Source organism: Ambystoma mexicanum, chromosome 13, assembly GCF_040938575.1.
Source record: "Ambystoma mexicanum isolate Mex_15411 chromosome 13, UKY_AmexF1_1, whole genome shotgun sequence".
Classification (NCBI taxonomy): domain Eukaryota; kingdom Metazoa; phylum Chordata; class Amphibia; order Caudata; family Ambystomatidae; genus Ambystoma; species Ambystoma mexicanum.
The window spans coordinates 257488823-257506064 of NC_090938.1; the positions used below are offsets into that span (position 1 = coordinate 257488823).

General features: G+C 45.9%; 1 protein-coding gene across 5 annotated transcripts in view; it reads right to left on the reverse strand.

Moving 5' to 3' along the window:
• The window catches only part of LOC138521162 (zinc finger protein 510-like), a 392105-nt gene that overhangs the window by 45890 nt on the left and 328973 nt on the right, over positions 1-17242 (reverse strand). For all 5 annotated transcript variants that reach the window (XM_069633749.1, XM_069633751.1, XM_069633750.1 and 2 more), the window contains one exon: positions 1007-1078. In XM_069633749.1, the coding sequence (XP_069489850.1) occupies positions 1007-1078 (72 nt within the window). The remainder of the gene's footprint in view (positions 1-1006; positions 1079-17242) is intronic.

A 17242-nucleotide genomic window follows, 5' to 3' on the forward strand; every position in this document is an offset into this window, starting at 1 on the left:
CAGAGCAATGTCCGCAGGACTCAAAAAATGAGGGAAGGAGACATCTGGCAATTTGCATGTTAATGGCCCAGCACCTCTAGGGCACTTCAGTCTGCCCTTCTGCCTGGTTCTCTGTTCCTCCTCTCCTCCAACTAAACAGCTGTGCTCCTGGCTTCTCCTCCTCTTCTATGTCCAGTGATCTGGTCCCTTTCGTTCCCACGCTCTTTCCACCTTTCGCATTTTCCCTGGGTCCTTCTACTCACTTCTTTCTTTCTCCTTTTCGGATGTATTCTCTGTTCTAAACCTTCTCTTCCCCCACCCATCTTCCATGGTGGCCCCCTCCTCTGACCTCATCTTTGTTCTCTTCTCCTCTCTAGTGCTCTCATTTTCCCACCTTTCTACTGTCTTTTCTTCTCTTCTTCCACCATTTGTGCCTTCCTCCTCAATGGTCTGTCCTCCTTCCTCCCACTAGACCTTTCTCGCCACCTGTTATTCTCTCCCGTCACCTGAGCACTTTTTGCACTCCCATTTGCTCCATCAGCTTTTTCTACAGCTCTTCCTCGTCCTTTGTTGGATCTATTTGCACCTTCGGCTCACTCCAGAATTCCACCTCTTCTTTCCTTTTCAGCTCTTGCTTTCTGCATCTTCAGATCTCTCTGCAGCTCCTCATCTTGCACCTTCTGCTCCCTCCAAACCCCCCTCGCACTGCAACGTCTGTTCTCTCTGCCTCATTGCAGTCCTATTCTGAAGACTCACTGCACCAAGTAACAGATTTAAAGGGACAGTAGTAGGAGAAGAACCACTGTGGCAATCACTCACCCCAGGCCCAAGGTGTTCTGAGGGACACCAGTGAATTCTCTTTAGACTGCCCTAGTATAGGCCACTCGAGTCGCCCCGTCACATCGTCATGGCTAGGCAGGAGATTTTGCCAGAGTATATTTAAAGAAATCTCCATCAATCTCACTAAAAACACACACGCCACCCTGAAATCTAATCCTAAATATTGTGTACTCTCAATATTCCTCACCTGGTTCACTGTCTTCATCATCTCTTTCTTCATGTAAATGCTGTGCAAATGCAGAAGTCATAAATAGATTCTCTGAAATGAGAAAAGCATTGTCAAATGCAAATATACAAAGAAGACTTTCACAAATTGGTTAAAACGGATTGTAAGCAAGTCTATCAGCATATTAGACACAGTACTAATCTGAGTCTACATGCCCCATTACAACTCTGCCGGTGTTGTAAAAATGTGCCAGTAATTCCATTTACCGGCACGTTACTGCACTGGCAAAGTACAAGTTTGGTGGTGAGGTGGCCAGATTTACCTGCAGTTACGACCGGTCGGTAATTACGTCACCCACCACCAAAAGATTCTAGTATTACTGGCACTGGTATTACTGGTGCCGGTAATACCTGCAATCCTGTGGAATGGGGAATACCAGCACTTATCACCCCTCGGAATCTGCTGGTAATTCAAATTGCTCATTTTCTTTTCCCTAGTTGCTCTAATTAAGTGTCAAAAACGAGATTTGAACAGCTGATGATCGATTGTAAAAATCATTTTTCTTTTTGATTAATACAAATAAATAAGTTTTAAAAAATTGCTCATTTGTCCTTCAGACTGTTGATACTGGGAAACTATGTTTCCCTTTAGTCTTTTACTTGCTACCTGTTTGGGTTAGTTTCTCATATTGCACAATGCAGTTAAGTGGGGATAATTTGGTATCACCCTAGACTTCTAACAAAAGTATTTTTGGCTAATTTATAATGTGCCTAAAGACAAGCTAGTGGCAGCAGAAGGGTGAAGACTATGAAGACACCCGAGGAGGATTCCAGCGGTGGACCTGGGTGAACTGGATGAGAGGACCAATCACAAGAAACACCCCATAGCTATCTAGGAATCACTAAAGGCTTAGGTGAGTAACTGGACGTGAGGGCTCATAGGAAGATCCCAGCTTCCTTCATAGCACACTCGAGAGTAATTCAGTTACATACACGAGTCGCGGGTCTCGATTGACCAGATTACGGCTATTGGCTGCCGGGGTGATCACCACTAGAATGCTTGTATTTGATACATACAACGGAGAGCTCCATACCCTTCGTATTGAGGTGGTGTTTGATTAAAGCGAAATGGGGTCCAATCTGTCCAGAGATGTGGTTCTGTATCTCACCTTCCTAGATGCAGAGTTTTGATCTAAAGCAGCGACTTTGGGCTCTCTAGTACTGGGCCTATGTGTTTTTCATCGGCGGCACGGATAGAGACAACTACATAATACTTGCTGTGAGTAGTTCCGGTGCAGTCTATCCGTTCCATTGTTCTCCATCTACTATCCACCTGACCATACGGGACCATAATACCCCTGAAGAATTTCTGTTTACTTAGACCTATACAGAAAGAAACATGTCGGGTTGGGGAATATACTGTTAATTATAAACAGTTTTAAGTATAACTAGTTAGAGTCGGACCAGATTGTAGTGTTTAAGTCTGACTCATTAGTGAGTGTGTATGATCCATATTTAATATTGGACTTATATTGCTAAATTTGTTTTCCAGTACAATCATTTTTTATAATGAAAATTATTTGTAAAATGTGTATGAATTTATGAATGGTTTGAGAGTGAATGTGGTATGGTTGATGTGTGTTGTCTTGTGGTTTTAAGATGGGAATGTTATATTGTACCAGCCCATGGATGAATTGAGGGGACTGGTTTACACTTTGAATAATATTAACATTTTTGACGATGTGTGTTTTTTATGATAATAATTTTTTCAATAAATGTTAATAAATTATATTTAATAGTGTTGGTGTGTCGACTGGATTGAATTCAATTTGTTTCTATCCAACATAATGTTTGTAATAAGACACGTTGCTGTATACTGTATCTTCTTGCCATGATTTAATGGGCGCTTAGAGACGGATAGGTTGCATTGATGCTCACTATATAAACACAGAGAGTACTCTGACCTTCTTTGTTAAGTATTCTTGTGTTCTATCCAGGTCAGGTCACAGTATTGAGATATCCCTGGTATCCCCTGTTACTCTTGTTGTTTGATGAGTAACTACCCCAGCCAACACAGTACCTCAGCACAGAAGAAGAGTGCAGCAGGATGACTTCAGGATCTGCAGCCAAAAACCTGGTCGATGAATTCCTCTTCATAAAGATGAAGGCGAGACACTGGAAGGGATTTTGCAGCAGGGATCAACGGGGAAGGCTCCAGGCAAAAGCTTCTCCGCAGCTGGATGCTGTGCTTTGGTTTTAGTGTCCTTTTTATGAGCCAGACGAAGACTGAATATCGTGGGTCGGATTCTTGTCTCTAATCTGGTCCAGCACTCCAGTGAGGGGACTTCGAGGACTTGCATCGTGTCTTTGAAGAGCCACGAGGAGGCCACCAAAGTTTCAGCTCGATTCAGAATTTGGTGGCTTGAGGTCCCAGGGTATTGGGGTATTGCAGCCACGCAAGGTCGCAACACAATGAGTTATGGCTTAAAATGCAGGTCTTCCTGAGTCTAGTGGATCTCATCAGGCTCTGGGTCCCAGGTCCATTGGTTCTCAGTTCGCTAGAAATCGTTGTAGCCGTATTTTCTTCCTCTTCTTCTTCGGTTTCAAATCCAGTGGTCAATTTGTCCTATCAGGACAGCCAGCCCCACCCCCCCCAGAGACTGGGCTCATTTCAGGCAACGGGAATGACAAGGGGCTGCAGATCTTTGTACTCCTCCCTTGCTCTGTGCCTTCTCAGGCACTCTGGAGCGTTGGCAGGGAATACAAAGGATTCCCGCCAAAGACAAACCTACCACTGAGGTCGTTCCCGCCTAGAATCGTAGGGGAAGACCTCAGAAATTACAAGCAAGCAAGAAATGGAGAAAAAAGAAGCCCCAATTTTAGAAAAATGGTGGCCCTTCTGTGCATCACTGAGGCTGAAATAACAGGCTGAATTAACAGCCTGTGAGTGAAAATTACTTAAAGTCATAAAGGTAAAACCACTGCCACCAGCCATTCAAGCAAACTTTCAATTGTAACAAAAATGTTAAAGGTATGTAAGAAAGGGGATACATTGCATCTCCCCAGCACTCCACATGAGGTGGCGTTTGCTGGCTCATTTACACAAAATGTAAAGGGGATGGAAATCCCCATTTGCTACTTGGGAACAGTAGTTCACCCAAGTACATGAAAGAGAAAATAACGGGAGCCTATAGGGGCAACCCATCCTAAACCCAAAAGTTGTAGGAAACTATAACTTCAACCATACACAATGGAGAGAAATAAAAAGGTCACCCATAAAAAGAGTAAAAGACTAGGTGAGAGGGGAAAAAGATTCCCCTTCACCTAGAGACAAGGTAAAATAGTTACCTAGTCAAAGCAAAAAGTTCTGGTGTTGGCACAGGTCAGAAGATTTATCATAAATATGAACATCTTAACAAACACACACCTTTATTATTGATGTAATGGCCATGAGAAGCAAAGTCTTGTAAATGAGATGTTTGAGCTCAAATGGGTGACCCATGAGTTTAGTAAGTACAGCATTCAAGTCCCATCTGGGAGTTGGATCTGAAATTGGGGGGTGTAATCTTTAAACTCCTTCCATGAATGCTTTAACCACTGGTACTTTCCACCATGAAACTTTACTTTGAGAGGTGGTGTATGCTGAAAGAGCTGCTAGATGGACTCTAAGGGAATTAAAGACTAATCCCGAGTCTAAAATGTAAACCGGATAGTGTACTATATCTAAAGGTGAGCAGTCAATGGGGTTGACGTTGCATGGTCTACACCAAATGACAAAGCGTTTCCACCAGGGTCGAACTGGGACAAGAAATAGGCCTGGACACCCAAAAAAAAGTGGCCCACAAACCATCACCCATGAATCGCGTCAATTCACGACTTTACAGAAAATGCTACTTATGGAGGAGGGTTCATGTGTCTGTTACATTACAACACAACTCATAAAATAACATAACTTTGCATACAGTTCTGTGACAGGGTCCACAGCTCTTAGGCACAGGAGTGGCATGAACCAACCACCCCCACTGCGGTTTTGGGACCTGCTGCAAGTCGATGCTTTTACAGGGCTCCGCAACCCCAGCAGGGAAAGAGGGTTAGGGTGATGATAGTTGGATAGGAAGGAGGATTGAGGGGAAGAGGGGGGGTGAGTAGGGAAACAGGAATGAGGTTATGGATAGGTTGGGGATGTTCGTTGGGATGAACGGCTGAGTTGACGCTTCCGGGATCCGAATCTGCAGCCTGCACACGGATGTCTGGGGTGAGCAACGTGCTATCTGACCTGCACAAGGAAGATAAGTAGTAGAAACTGAATGTCTGCATTGTCTTGGAAGGATAGCTTAGGGGCAATGCACTCGCCTTGGAAGCAAGACATTCATAACAACACAGGTTCGATCCCTGGACCACGCTTAGAAACCTCTGTGTATTAAGCACGTTATAAATAACCAATTACAGTTACAATTTACCCAAATGAAAGGGGATGGGAGCTGGTCCCCTCAAATAATGATGCATTCTGACTGCGACACCTGCTGCTAAAATAACCAGAGTGAGAGTACACAAAGATACAGCACATTTTAAAGCTGAGTGCATGAAGGCGAACTTGGGTAGCCATTATATTTTTATTTGAAGATTGGTTGCCCACATGCGGACAGAGATGGAACAATATTTCCACATAACGATAGTGCAGGTACTTCAGGTCCCATTTGACTCTGTGTCCACTCTACCAGGCTAGTAAGTGTTCAGAAGAGTCTACTGTAACTCTTTAAATGTTAACCACATTACACAAAAGTAGTAGCAGGAAGATGTACACTACTGGCTTATCAGTCTGACTTCCATCTTGAGGGAGTCATAGGAAATGCTTGTGCTAGAAATTCAGGACTCCATATCCTATAATGCAAAGAAGAAAAATGGACTGGACAAGCACAACATGTTGGCACGTAAAGTGCATGCGTGTAGCAGGTGGCTGCCATGATCGATAATTCTAATTGCTTTGTTTGACTGAATAACCAGGGGTTAGCTCAAGAAATGGGGGATGGGTATGGTCTTCTTGGCATTCAGTAAAGCCTTTGACGTTGTTGCACATAAGGAAGATTATAAACAAGCTTGGCAGCATGGGGATGCAAGCCCTTGTGGTATAAATATAGGGCAAGGAGCCTGCTGAGTGACCGGGCTGGAGGCGCTCCAAGAAAAATATGAGAAGGTACTCCTGATATTCCTGCTACACAGCTCACCTCACCCCTGTTCTCCACGCCCGCCACCTCCCTATCCCCATTAAGTCCTTGGTCCAATCTGTGCTGAGATCAATTAATCTTGGGTACTCCACAGACTGCATGGCATACAGGGTTGTCCCGTACCCATACACCCCTGAGCTCCCTCTACCTGAAGGGACTATTCGGTGCAGGAATTCTTTCTCTCTTGAAAGCTTGCAAGAAGGGGAGACCTCTGGTGATCTGGAGTCTGGAGATGGGGGCCCAGGACCAGGCAGCACTTCAATGGTTTCCTCCATGCGCCTCACATCTGACTCTGATCACAAGGGGTGCAAAACCAAGCAGACTGGTGAAACGTACTTGTTGGTGCCGGTCCGGATTGCCGCTGCTGCTCATAGGTGGCTGGCAGCCGGTGCTGCTGCTGACTGCGGTGCAGCTGCCCAAAGAAGCAAGAACCTATCATGGCGCAGGGGCCGGCGGTCCTGGCGCTGCCGCAATTAGTGCGGTCTCTCGTCTGCTGCACACACAGACAGGCTGCCTGCCTGCTGCCTCACCCTGTATGCGGCTGTCCTGGGCTGACTACTGTCAGTGTCTGTGCAAAAATCATGCCCGGCCCCAGCCCAAGGCCCATATTATCTTCTCATGTCGAATCCGTTTTTGTCACTCACGTCACATAATTTACCTCTCCTCATCCTCTGGCGCTGCGGAGTCTGTCTGTGTGCAGGGTGCTGCATTTTTATTGGTTCCCTTAAATCACCGGCAGCCCTCAGCCCCAGGCACAAGTTGCTTTCAACTTTGCATGCAAGTGCAACAGAATTGTTGTTACTTCCTGCAAAGTTGAAAGCAACTGGAGAGTAGTAGTGTGAAGTTCACTTGTGTGCCGCGGGTGTGTGTGGTCACAGTGGGGCATGGGGGTGGCTCATCCAGCCCAGAGCCCAGCCCGCCCTGCAGGCAGCCCAGCCAGCCCTCCGAGCCTCAGCCCAGTCCAGCCCAGCAGGCAGCCTGCCCTGGCGTTAATCATCACACTCGACTCGAGTAGAGTCTCTCTCTGCTGCTCCAAAGCACGGCCGTCTGACTGGCGCCAGCCACGAGGTTCGACCCCGGGATGCTAGTGCACCAGGCCACATTCCATCCCGGCACCGCACGCATGCGCCTGGCGAGCTGCGGACCGCGGCCTGCCAGCTGAGAGAGCCATTACAATTAAAAATAATTTCAAAAACACCTGAACAAAACTGCCCAGGGGTGGCTGATGAAAAACCCGGCCTCCCGGTCCCTTCAGCAGGGGCCGAACAACCGATAGCCCAGTCTGCCCCTGGTTCCACTTGTTGAAATAGCAATGTCTTGAATTGGGTTTACGTGCCTCCTTCAAGATGTCCATACATCTTTGTGGCAAGATAAAATGTCCAAACTCTATGACTTCAGGAGCCAAGCTGTCAAGTTCAGTGTTTGAGGACATGGATGAAGTGTTGTTCCCTGATGCTAGGACAGCATGTTTTAAGGGGACGAAAGTTTGACTGGTGTGCAAAGAGAACCTTGAACAGGCGTGAAAACCATGGTTGACATGCCCACATTGGTACTATTAGAATATGTTTGACTTGTTCTTGGTGCATGTGGTGGACTATTTTGTCCAGAAGTGGCGTTGGGAAGAAAAGTGTATGCATATCTCCCTGACCAATTCATCCACAGAGTGTACCCTTTGGACCCTGTTTGGGGGTACCTGGACGCATAGTCTGGGCATTGTGCGTCTTTCGAGTTAGTTATTCTGGAATTTATAAAATGCGCCGAACTCTGGGGTATCTGGGTGTTGGTTTACAAGTAAAAGTAGTTACAAAGAGGTTACAAACATAGGTGGTAAATACATGTTGCATGGGTCAACGTTTTAGTCAAGAATTGTGCTAGTTCCATTACTTTTGGAGGTTTTGGGAGAAGAGACAGGTTTTGAGGCCCTTGCGGAATGACCAGAAGGAGGTATCTGATCTTAGAGCTAGAGGCAGGGCATTCCAATGTTTGGCAGCAACCACAGGGAATCTGCTGCCTCTGGCCGTCTGAAGCCTGTATCTGGAAATGGCTAGTAGGTGCAAGTAGGCAGCGCGCCCTTGGTGAATTGGGCCTTGGCAAATTGGGTGGATTGGGCCTTGGTGAATTTTCTGGATAAGTAGGTTGGGGCAGTGTTTGATAGGCATTTGTGGGTCAGAGAGAGTGGGCCTCATCTCAAGTTTGGCGGTAGCCTTGCTGGTAAAATCACCAAACGTGCAATTTCTTTCTGGCACCCATGAATGGGCAATTACCAGGTCATTACAGCCCCGCCGGACCCGGTAATTGCCCATTCGCGGGCGCCAAATAAAATGCTCCCCATTCGAGCCTTGTTTGTTTGTTTGTTTATTCACTTGATTACGCGCACCAGACCCGGAGGTAATAGGGCGCAACAACAATAGGCAAATGCGAGGCTTACATAGTAATACAATAAATAACAATATTTACAAATAGAGACGTTACAGAACTACATATCACAATTCAAAGTTCAGAGATAGGCAACTACGTATTTACAATAATATACATGGATAGGTGTACATTTGGAGGTATTTCACTAAGAGAAACTCACAAACTCGACATGTAGCAACGAGGCAGATCATGCCTGCGAGTTTCAGCAGTGGATAGTTGTCAGGATGTGGGCCATTCCACTCATAGGTTACCGACAGAGACTATGGGTCGGTCTGGATGATGTATTTGGTAACATTCCTCTTAAAGGATGGGAAGGGTAGGTCCCTACGCAGGTCTTGGGGAATGGTATTCCATAGTTTCGCTGCCTTAACGGGGAAACTATTACCACCGATGGTGGTAAGTCTAAATCTGGGTATAATCAGGCAATTAGTATTGCCCACTCTAGTTGGCCTAGTAGACGTTCTTCTTTGGAATGTATCTGCCAGGTAGCTAGGGGCAGCATTATTAAGGGCTTTGTGCGTCAAGGACAGAGTTTTAAGCTGAATTTTATTATTTGTGGATAGCCATTTGTGTTGGCGCCTGAGGGATGAGATAGGATAGGAGTTCTTTTGTTAGTCCCTAAGGCTGCTCTGAAGGCATTATTTTGTAGTATCTGGAGCTTCCGAATAGTAGTTTTCTTAGCTACACTGTAGAGGGCGTTACAGTAGTCAATCCTGGAGAGTATTAAAGCTCTGGCCAGAATCAAACAACTATTCTCAGAGAGGAAGGGTTTACCTGCTCGTAGCAGCTTACAAGTGTAGGCTGTGGATGAATTAAGGGATTTTAGTTGTTTGTCGAAAGACAATGTGGCATCCAGATAGAATCCCAACGTGTTTACCTCCTTAGAGACCTTGATGGTATTCCCATCAATATTAAATGAGGTAAACTCCTGACCTAGTTTTTTGATGTTAGCCTGTGAACCTAAGATCAACAACTCAGTCTTATCGTCGTTTAAGCATAGCCCATGTGTGGCCATCCAAGCTTGGATGATAAGGTAAATCTTGTTCATCAACTCCATGTCCTTACTATGATCCCCAGAAAGTGGAAGGAGAATCTGAGTGTCATCTGCATAGTTAGTGTAGGTGACACCCAGAAGATCCAGATCATTATTGTAGAGTGTTGGCGAAACACAGGAGCCCTGCGGGACACCACACTGAATAGGGGTTGGGTCAGCTTCTGCCGAACGGGAGAAGACTCTCATCGTTCTCTCACTCAGGAAAGATTCAATTCATCGGATAGCTTCCTGGGAAAAGTGGGCTTCTGAGTCAAGATGTCCACAGAGGACTCTGATCAACCAGATCAGATCGAATGCGGCTGAGAGATCAAGCAGAAGCAGAAGTACTACCCTACCTTTGTCTCTCAGCTCGTCAATTTGTGATTTTAAGTCAATTAAGGCTGTTTCCGTTCCGTGTAATGGTCGGAAGCCAGATTGTCTATTGCATAGTAGTTTATGGCGATCAAGATGTTGTTGAATTTGAATATAGGCAGCTTTATCTAGAATTTTAAGTAGAAATGGAACCGTAGTAATAGGGCGGTAATTGGTCGGAATGAGGGGATCTAGAGTCTGTTTTTTGGGGAGAGGGAGCACTCATGATTGTTTAAGATTGGCTGGGATGGTACCTGATGCAAAGGAGGCATTAATTAATTTAGTAATGAATGGAGATAGATCTCTGGCAGCATCCTTTATAAGTTGCGCTGGACAAATGTCACCTTTACAATTAGAAGGCTTAAGTGACAGGATTATTTTTTCTACATCCGGGATAAACATTTTAGAGAAGTAGAATGTTTTATTATGTGCTATCGGTGATGGGAGAGGCAGAGTGTTATTTTGTGCGCATTGTAAATTTAGTGCATCTTTCTTCTGCTGGATTTTGTGTTGGAGCATATTTATTTTATTAGCTAATGCCTGTTGGATATCTGTACACCATGTTTTATCTTTCGTGCAGATGTCAGGTATTGCTATTGGGGATTCTAATTCTTTTATAATAGAGAATAATTCCTTCATGCTAGAATTTGATTTGGCAATATGCTCATCATAAGAGTTTCGTTTTGCTTGGCAGAGTTCCTTCTTATAGTGCGAGGTAAGTGAGGTTAGTTTAGTTTTATTCTCGGTCGATGGGCAAAGTCTCCAATTGGTTTCACTCTTTCTCTTTAAGGTACAAAGGTCTTTGAGTTGTGGCGTGAACCATTTGTTCAGATGGGTTCTTGGTTTGCTAGCTCTTAATTTTAATGGGGAAATTTTGTCCACAGTGGTAAGCATAATGTTGTTGTATTCCTGGACTAAGGTACTTGGATCCAGATTTTCAGACAAGACGTTAAGAGTGGGGAGGATAGCAGGAATTACTTTCTCAGTGGTAATACTTTTTTTATTTCTAGTGATACAAGGTGGCGCTAGTGGATGAGCTGGGGGTGTGGGTCTTTTAGTGGAGAGGTGGAAGGATATTAGTGAGTGATCTGTCCAAGAGAGGGGCAGGATAGAGGAAATGGTAGCTGAACAATTGTAGTCAGCTATCCAGTCCAGTATTCTCCCCTTCTGGTGGGTAGGTTTGTTTACTTTTTGGGATAGTCCTGATGAGTTGATTATATTCGCTATATCAACCGCGTTTTTATCTGATTGGCCATTAAAACTTAAACTGAAATCCCCTAGGAGGAGAACTTGAAAGGATAGTTTAAGGTTATTTGTAAGTAGGTTATGCAGATCTTCCTCAAAGGTGCCAAGAAGGCCAGGAGGTCTGTAGATTGAATGGATAGTGAGAGTTTGTGTGTTATTTATCTCTAGTTTAGCAGAGAGGAGTTCACATGAATTTAATATGTCGATAGGAGCCAATCTTAAACGGCTAAATGGGGATGGGCAGGTCGGAACCACTCAGAATGGTGCCAGTGCATCGGGCATGCTCTGCTCGCGGGTGCCGGTTCGCCCGCCAGGTACCATTGTTACCAGACTGGCAAACTTATAACGAGGCCCAGTGTGTTGAACATGTTACGTTCTTACAGGGTGCCAGTGGATATTTCGTCGAGCTTTGGAGTTATGGGGCCTCATTACAAGTTAGCCGGCCCAGATATAACGGTGCCGGTAAAACCGTACCAGCACCATTTTCCAGACCGGCTAACTACGAGTTCTGTGGCCGTGTGGTGGTACACCGGCCAGGAGTGACCTGGCAGGCGTAGCGCCACACGGCCACAGACGGACGCTCAAACACCGGCACCATTACAACATGGCACCAGTGTTTCCACTTGGGAATGGGGATTTACAGAATGCCGGCTCTGGATTTACCGGATCACCAGGGCTGTATGTAATGCCCCAGTAATTCCGGCAAGTCCGGAACCGGTAAATCCCTACGGGTCCGGCGGCAGCCTGCCGGTTTTACCGGCACAGCTACCACCGGACTCGTAATGAGGCCCATGGTCTTTTTTAGGGAGGTTTAGCACAGCTCTTATGGAGTTATTCTGGATGACCTCTAGCTTTTTTTATGTTGTAGGAGTTGGAACCTGCAAAGAGGGAATTGCCGTAGTCAATCCTGGATAGTATAAGAGCTCTAGCAAGTGTGATGCAGCCATCAATGGTCAGGAAGGGCCTGCAGGCATTGATCAGTTTAGCGATGTATGCTGCTTTTTAGGCAAAGTTTGCAGACAGTACCCTCTGGGACCACTACACACAACTATGACTAGAGGTGTAAACAATACCAACCTTTGGTATAAGTCTGTACCACACAGTTTTTGGGAGCGAGCTGAGCAGCCAGGCTTATCTCAAGAGGGAATGTGAGCTTGTAAGGGTGTTACACAGAGGTCTACAATCACAAGTATTCAGATAGACACTTATACTCAAGGTTTCTTGGTAAAACACTTCTTCATTTATTACACAGTCAGTTAGAAAACATTCACTAAAAGGAGGCAATCAATATCACACAAAAATATACTACAGTACTTCACACCATCAGGTTCTGAGGCATTGAAACTACTTTGAAGGAGGAGCAAAATGGCAGAGCATTTGAAGTAGGTGAAAAAAGGCATTAGTTAATAAATGAATAGTAGAGTTACTCTTAAACAGTGCAAATAGTTTGAGTTCACCAGAGGAGTTGATTCAATGCAATAGGTAGGCCAAAGTCAATGGGCTAGAGTCTTGTATAGGTAAAAACGGTTTTGGTAGTTGAATGGAAAAGTGTTTGCCACAGTTCTCAGAAGTAGTTGATAGAAGAGATTCATATGTCGGGTCACAAGCTGACTAGGCCTGCAAGTTGCCAAAGTTTCATGCACTTTCACAGTGAGAGGCAAGTTCTCTCGATCGGGTTTTCATGCAGCTGAAGACTTCTGTTTCTGGCAGTTCCTGCAGATCTCGCTGTTCCTGAGCCTCAGTCATGGGGACAACAGGGAGGACGTCAGGGGACTCCTGCACTGCTTGGGACTGGTCACAAAGCTGGCAAACTCGCAAATCTTCGATTCCGGTAGCTGTTGTCAAGCACACAAACTGGTGTCCACCGGGCAAACCAACGGTCCAGGAGTTGCAGCCGCTGTCCACTTTCAGCTCGTCTTCGGTTCTTTCGTTCCAGTGGTCGACTGCCTTCCAAGCCAAGAGACTCGCCTTTTAAACAGTTTTCTCCCATTAATTCCAGCCTAGCTGCCACTCACCCAGCAGGGTGGCTGTCCTTGCCGGACAGTCAGCCAGCTAATCAGGCCAGAGTGCATTTGGGTCTCCTAAGAGACCAAGCACAGGGAGTTTCGGGCACCTCCCTAACTTCCTGCCCACCCCAGACACTCGGGCGGCAGAGGCGGTCTTCAGTTCTGAAACCCGCCAAAGGCGTAGGAACAAAGGGATCAAACGTAGTTTGGCACGCAGAGACGAACTCTAGAAGGACCTTTCCAAAAGGAAATGGCGAAAAAAGAAGACCGGGACCTGTTTAAACAAAGGGGGCTCAGAAGCCATCTTGAAAAACATGGCTCCCGTGATTTAATGCTACCGGTGTTCGCGGTCGGGAAAAATCATGGTAGTTTGTTGTAAAACCACTGCCACCAGACAATTTGAGAGGAAAGGGTAGCACTGGACTGCTACATGAGTTTCTAGATATAGGGGATACTGGGTAACCCCTCCAGCACTCTATTGTAAGATAGGGTGTGCTGGGTCTAGGAATTTAGAAAGACTAGTAAAGTCAATTTAACTTTACTTTCTCTGGGAAACAATAGTTCATCCCAGAGAAGGTATTTAAACCTTGGGACAGCCTGAAAGGCTTTCCTGCGTCACTGCACTGAGGGTGCTTTGTGACAAACATGAAAAGAGGATGCCTATGGAGTTGTCTAAAACTGCACAATGAAAGAACACAAGAGTAAAACACACAGAATTAAAAGTTCAAAGTCCCAAAGTTTAGCAAAAGAGCTGGAGGGCTCTAAGGTAGAGAGGAATTAGCACATTTATGAGAATTCTTCCTAACACTGCTGCCGATGCAATGGCGTTTACCTGCTTAGATAGGGATAGTGCACAGTCTAGGTATACTCCTAGGGTTTTTACCTCTTTGGCAATGCTGATGGTGTTCCCGTCCATAATAAAGGATTTGTAGGTGTCGTTAAGTTTGTTTAGCCGAGATTGTGTGCCAATAAGAAGCAATTCGGTTTTCTCATCATTTAGACAAAGTCTGTGTTGTGTCACCCAGGCCTAAATGGTTAGGTATATTTTGTTCAGTGCGTTGGAGTCAGTGCCATAGTTGCCAGAGAGGACGGTTTGGGTGTAGTCGACACTGAGGTTGTCTAGGATGTCAAAGAGGGGCTTAGTAAAGATTGTGTAATGTTGGTGAGACACATGAGCCTTGTGGCACTTCGCAAGTGACTGGGGCTGGAGGGGCTGCCGCAGAGGTGGAGAAAACTCATTTTGCAGTTAGATAAGAAGGATTCTATCCATGCTATGGCTTTAGTTGAGAAGTGGGCAGCTGAGGAGAGGTGTTGGCATAGGATTTTGTGATTTCATCCATTTGGATTTTTAGGTCGAGGAGGGCGGATTCCGTTCCATGTCCGGGGTGGCGTAGGCCGAGGATGTTGTGAGATTCCAGGTATTTTTGGATTTGCAGATAGGCTGCTCCGTTAAGTATTTAAGGAGGAAAGATACAGTTGTGATGGGGCGGTAGTTGGCGGGGACGTTGACTGCTAATGAAGGCTTCTTGTGGAGGGGAATACCCAGGCTTCTTTTAGGTCTATGATGGGGTGACCCCAGTTTGTGAAAACGTTGCACAGGATATCTTTGTGCTAACTAAGATCAGCTGCACCTCCTCAGAGGTATTCTTCCTTTTCTCACATTTCCCCCAGAAGCTCACTGTCTCTGCAGCTCTGGTCCTCTCTAGGCTGGCCTATTGCAACAGCCTCTTTCTTAATCTTCCTGCCTCTACTCTTCGACCTTTACAACTTATCCAGAAGAGGACTGCAAGACTTATCCTTGGCCTCAAGTCCAGGGATTGTATCTGTCTAGCTCCGATATCTCGTCACTGGCTCCCCGTGGCTGTAAGGATCAACTTCAAGACCATCTGCATTGTCCACAAGACTTTCTGGGGCCTGGTACCGCTCTACCTCCAACTTTGTCTTCCAAAACATCTTCCTTCTCGGGCTCTCCGCTCATCCACCTCCAACTCTCTGAGGGTCAGACGTTTCTCCAAGCAGAGAGTTGGGGGCAGATCTATCTCCTCGGCTGGGGCCTCCCTCTGGAACAGCCTCCCTGCCTCTCTCAAACTTGAGCAGAACCACCTCTGGTTCCAGATGCAACTCAAGAACTTCCTTTTCGCTTCCGCTTTCTCTCTTACTCTTCCCTGCTGATGCACCTGACTGCTTCACGCACTGGTCACCCTCTGAACTGGGACCCAGGCTTCTGCATGTCCAGTTGAACTTGCACTGCGTTTGGGTTCCCCAGCACTTAATGGTCTGTATCTGCAACCTTACAGTCCCTTCTCTCTGCACTTATGAGCCACCCGCTGGCTGCACTTGTGAGTTAACTGCACTTCCCCATTCCCCTCCCCACTGGCACGTCGCCCCTTCCCTCTTCCCTGCACTTGCACAATCTAAATGACACAAGGCCTAGTAAGATAGTTATTTTGTCCCCTCTTGTTTCCCCCTCCATGTCTTGTTGTGCCTAGAAACACTTGTGTACAGGCGCGTTATAAATGCCATATCATATCATAACTGCCATTCATGCTCCGATGGAAGTTGTACATTTCTGCTTAGCATATCGGCTAGACAGTTCTATTCCCCTGGAACATGTTGATATAGGAAGAACATTTTGTGCTTTAGTGCCCAATCCCATATGTTCTGGCATAGTTTGGGGACAGACCTGGTGAGTGCGACTCCTTGCTTATGTAGAACATGGCTGTAGTTCTCTGTTAGGACTAGGGCTGTTTTCCCCTGCAGCTGGTGTTTGAAAGCTTTAAGAGCTTTGAACACTGCTAATAGCTCTAGAAGGTTAATGTGTTTCTTTGCTAGTGACTGTCCACTCGCCGTGAGCAGTTGCTGGGGGTGGTGAATGCATTTCCTTCAAAAGGTTTTCTTTTGTCCACCACTGCAGAGAGTGAAAGAGGGACTGTGAAACGACCACTAGATCGTCCCACTAACCGCTTGCTTGTGACCATTGTTTCACCAGCCACTCATACATAGGACGCATACGCAGCCAAGCGTGGGGAACTATGTAAATGCATGAAGCCATCACTCTGAGAAGGTGCATGGCCTTTTGTACGGTTATACGACGACCGGCTACAAAAGGTGGGATTTGAAAAAGCATGTTTTGTACCCTCTCGATGGAGGGGAAGACCAATGTGTCTTCTGTCCGAATCTGAGCTCCAAGAAACTGTTTTTTTTTATTTTTTCCCATTGAATGAGAAGCCTAGCTTGAAGAGTAGGTTGATTGTTGGGCATTTTGTTGACACGCTTGATGTGTCTCTCCTGTAATTATCCAGCCATCGAGATAAGGGTACACTGGTATGGAATATCTGCGCAGGTGTGCTGCTACAACCGCTAGCACTTTGGTGAATACCCTTGGCCCTGAGGCTAGACCGAAGGGAAGTACTTTGAACTGGTAGTGAGTAGTTCCTACCTTGAACCTTACATATTTCGTGTGTTCTGGCAACATTGAAATATTTAAGTATGCATCTTAAATAGCCAATGTTGCCATGTAATGCCCCTGTTTTAAGAGTGGAATTACTTCTTGAAGTGTTGGACGTAGGTCAAACACAGGGTGCAAAGTTAAATCGTTTTGGGGTACAAGGAAGTATGTTGAAAAAAAACCCTTGTTTACCTTGTGAGGTGGGACCAGTTCTATTGCTTCTTTGTGTCCAGAAGAGACTGTATTTCGTCCTCTTGGACACAGTTGTTAGTACCCATTTGTCTGAAGTGATTCCCTCCGATGCATGGGTGAATTGTAAGATGCACCCTCCTACTGCGGGGGACATGGGAGGGAACTTGAATCGTTACGTCATTGTTTTTGGGCAGCAGAGCCCTTGGTGACTGCCCCCCTAATACGATCTCTAGCTCGTTTAAAGCCCCTTTGAAAGATGGATTGATAGGGGGTTCATTGTGAAGTGGCAGAATACCAAGTGATGAAGATCCTTGGGAGT